We start from the raw sequence: 1963 nt of genomic DNA on the forward strand, positions 1-1963 counted from the left end.
TTTACCAAGCCTTGGCGGCCATTTATTCGCTAATGTTTCTTCTTAAATCAGGTGACCCCCACCTCCTTCAATCCAAAATATCTCCATTTCTATTGAAGATGGACGGGTAATTTTTTCATTGGAAGCGAGACAAATGAACAAGCTTTAAGATGATACCGATAACTCAATATGCCCGAAAATTGACGAGAGCCTGATTCCACCACGCTGATTCCACCACCTGATTCCACCACCTGATTCCACCACCTGATTCCACCACGCTGCCTCACAAATGTTCTCCTGCCTTTATTTTATGGTACTTTTTAAAAATTCTGTTTCTACTTTACCACTGTGCTTTCTTGTCCTGTTTCTCCCTATCTGTCCATCATTCTCCTATCACAAAATTAAAGTAAACTGTGATTTATTTCGTGTCTCGTACGTATCTATACCTTCTGCTTCAACTGTTCTATTTTCTCTGGTCAGTGTCCCCTGTTCTATGCTTCACTAATTCCTTTTGGGCTCGTTTTGTGCAGGCAGGACTCGGGCACGAGAGAGCGATGTGTAATCGCCAGCCCCGAAAACGCAGACGGTAAAACGATTACCATACGATGTATAGTGTACATCTATCTCTCCCCCTCTTTCAGGGCTTTTAGTCTTTATGTTATATTTTATTGTTATCCTAGAATTGGCCTCTTTCTATTTTCTTCTTTCCGTTCTCACGAAAATGCTTTATATTCACCCTTTTATTCATAATATGTTACGGGAACTTTGTCTGCGGATAGATCTTTAGTTTGCTCATTTTGTACACAATATTTTGTGCTGAATTTTTAACACCGAGGGCAAACGTGTTCTGTTGTTCGAGTTCCTTTTTTTTATCGCTTTTTTTTTATCGCTCTTTTTTTTATCGTTTTATCGCTCTTTTTTTATCGCTCTTTTTTTTGGCAGCTTGATTTTAACATTTTCTTCCGATTTCCTTATTGTCTGGTGCAGTTTTGTTTCCTGGAAGTTGTGTCTCATTTGGTGTTGTGTAGGAAAAGGCGAAATATGTGTGAAATGTTGGTTTTTACATTTTCGCTCATTTTATTTCTTTTACGTTCTCACACGATGTAATAACGTTTTCTTCCCCTTTTTTATTTCGTTCATTTTGGGTGCTAGCTTGTAGAAAAGTGTACACGTGTCTGGGTTTTTGTAACTTTTTTTGTATTTTGGTTTCACTACTTTTTATTTTTTCGCACTGTTTTTTACTTATACACAGTATAATTCTTTTTTTAGTTCTGTACTACTGGATTCTGCTATGCTTTTACGCAGTTTTATTTTGGTGTACACTTATGTTCTGTTTTTATACTTTCTACCTCTTTTGTTAACTTAAAAAAAAAATTTACCCTTTTTTTTTTCTTCCGTGAAAGTACCAAATTTACCGCAATTTTGGTTCGTGTACTTGTGTTGTGTTCGTTTTCCCCACCCTCTCGTGCAGAATTCGTTCCTGAAAATGTGTTCTTTATTAAGGGAGAAAAAAACCTTTAAAAAGTGGGTTGAGGTTAGGGTTATGCCTAGGGTGAGGTCTGTGCAGAAACCATTTCTGTGTTGATTCTGGCTGCTCTTGGTTACCCCGTGACTGATAATTCCTCTTTCCAGATAAAAAGAAAGGCGGGTTTGGCAGTGGTCTATTCAAACGGTTTGGCCGTAAGAAACGAGCTCAAAGCGCTGACCGCAACTTGCCCAGGCGGGAAGATTCCTACCTGAGACCCCCAGAGCCCAGCTATGGGCCGCAGTCCAAAGGTTTCCATTGCATCTTCCACTTCTTGCTCTTGACCGTCTCGTCTTGGCAGCTCTTTCCTTTTGTCCGTTTAGTCGTTTCGTGTGTTTTAGTTTTATGTGGGTTTTTTTAATGTTTAAAAGTCGTGTCGTGTTCGTTTTATGTATTTTGTCGGTTTGGTCTTTCATTTTGTCGGTGTAGTCGGTTATGTGTTTTAGTTTTATGGGGGGG

At 39.1% G+C, this 1963-nt stretch overlaps 1 protein-coding gene across 1 annotated transcript in view; it reads left to right on the forward strand.

Annotated features, from left to right (window-relative positions):
* The window catches only part of LOC101860128 (phospholipid transfer protein C2CD2L), a gene marked incomplete at its 5' end in the record, with an annotated part of 34568 nt that overhangs the window by 27402 nt on the left and 5203 nt on the right, over positions 1-1963 (forward strand). Inside the window, 1 exon segment of the mRNA XM_013088525.2 lies at positions 1612-1755. Within this exon segment, the coding sequence (XP_012943979.1) occupies positions 1612-1755 (144 nt within the window).

Source organism: Aplysia californica, unplaced genomic scaffold, assembly GCF_000002075.1.
Source record: "Aplysia californica isolate F4 #8 unplaced genomic scaffold, AplCal3.0 scaffold00756, whole genome shotgun sequence".
Taxonomy (NCBI): Eukaryota; Metazoa; Mollusca; class Gastropoda; order Aplysiida; family Aplysiidae; genus Aplysia; species Aplysia californica.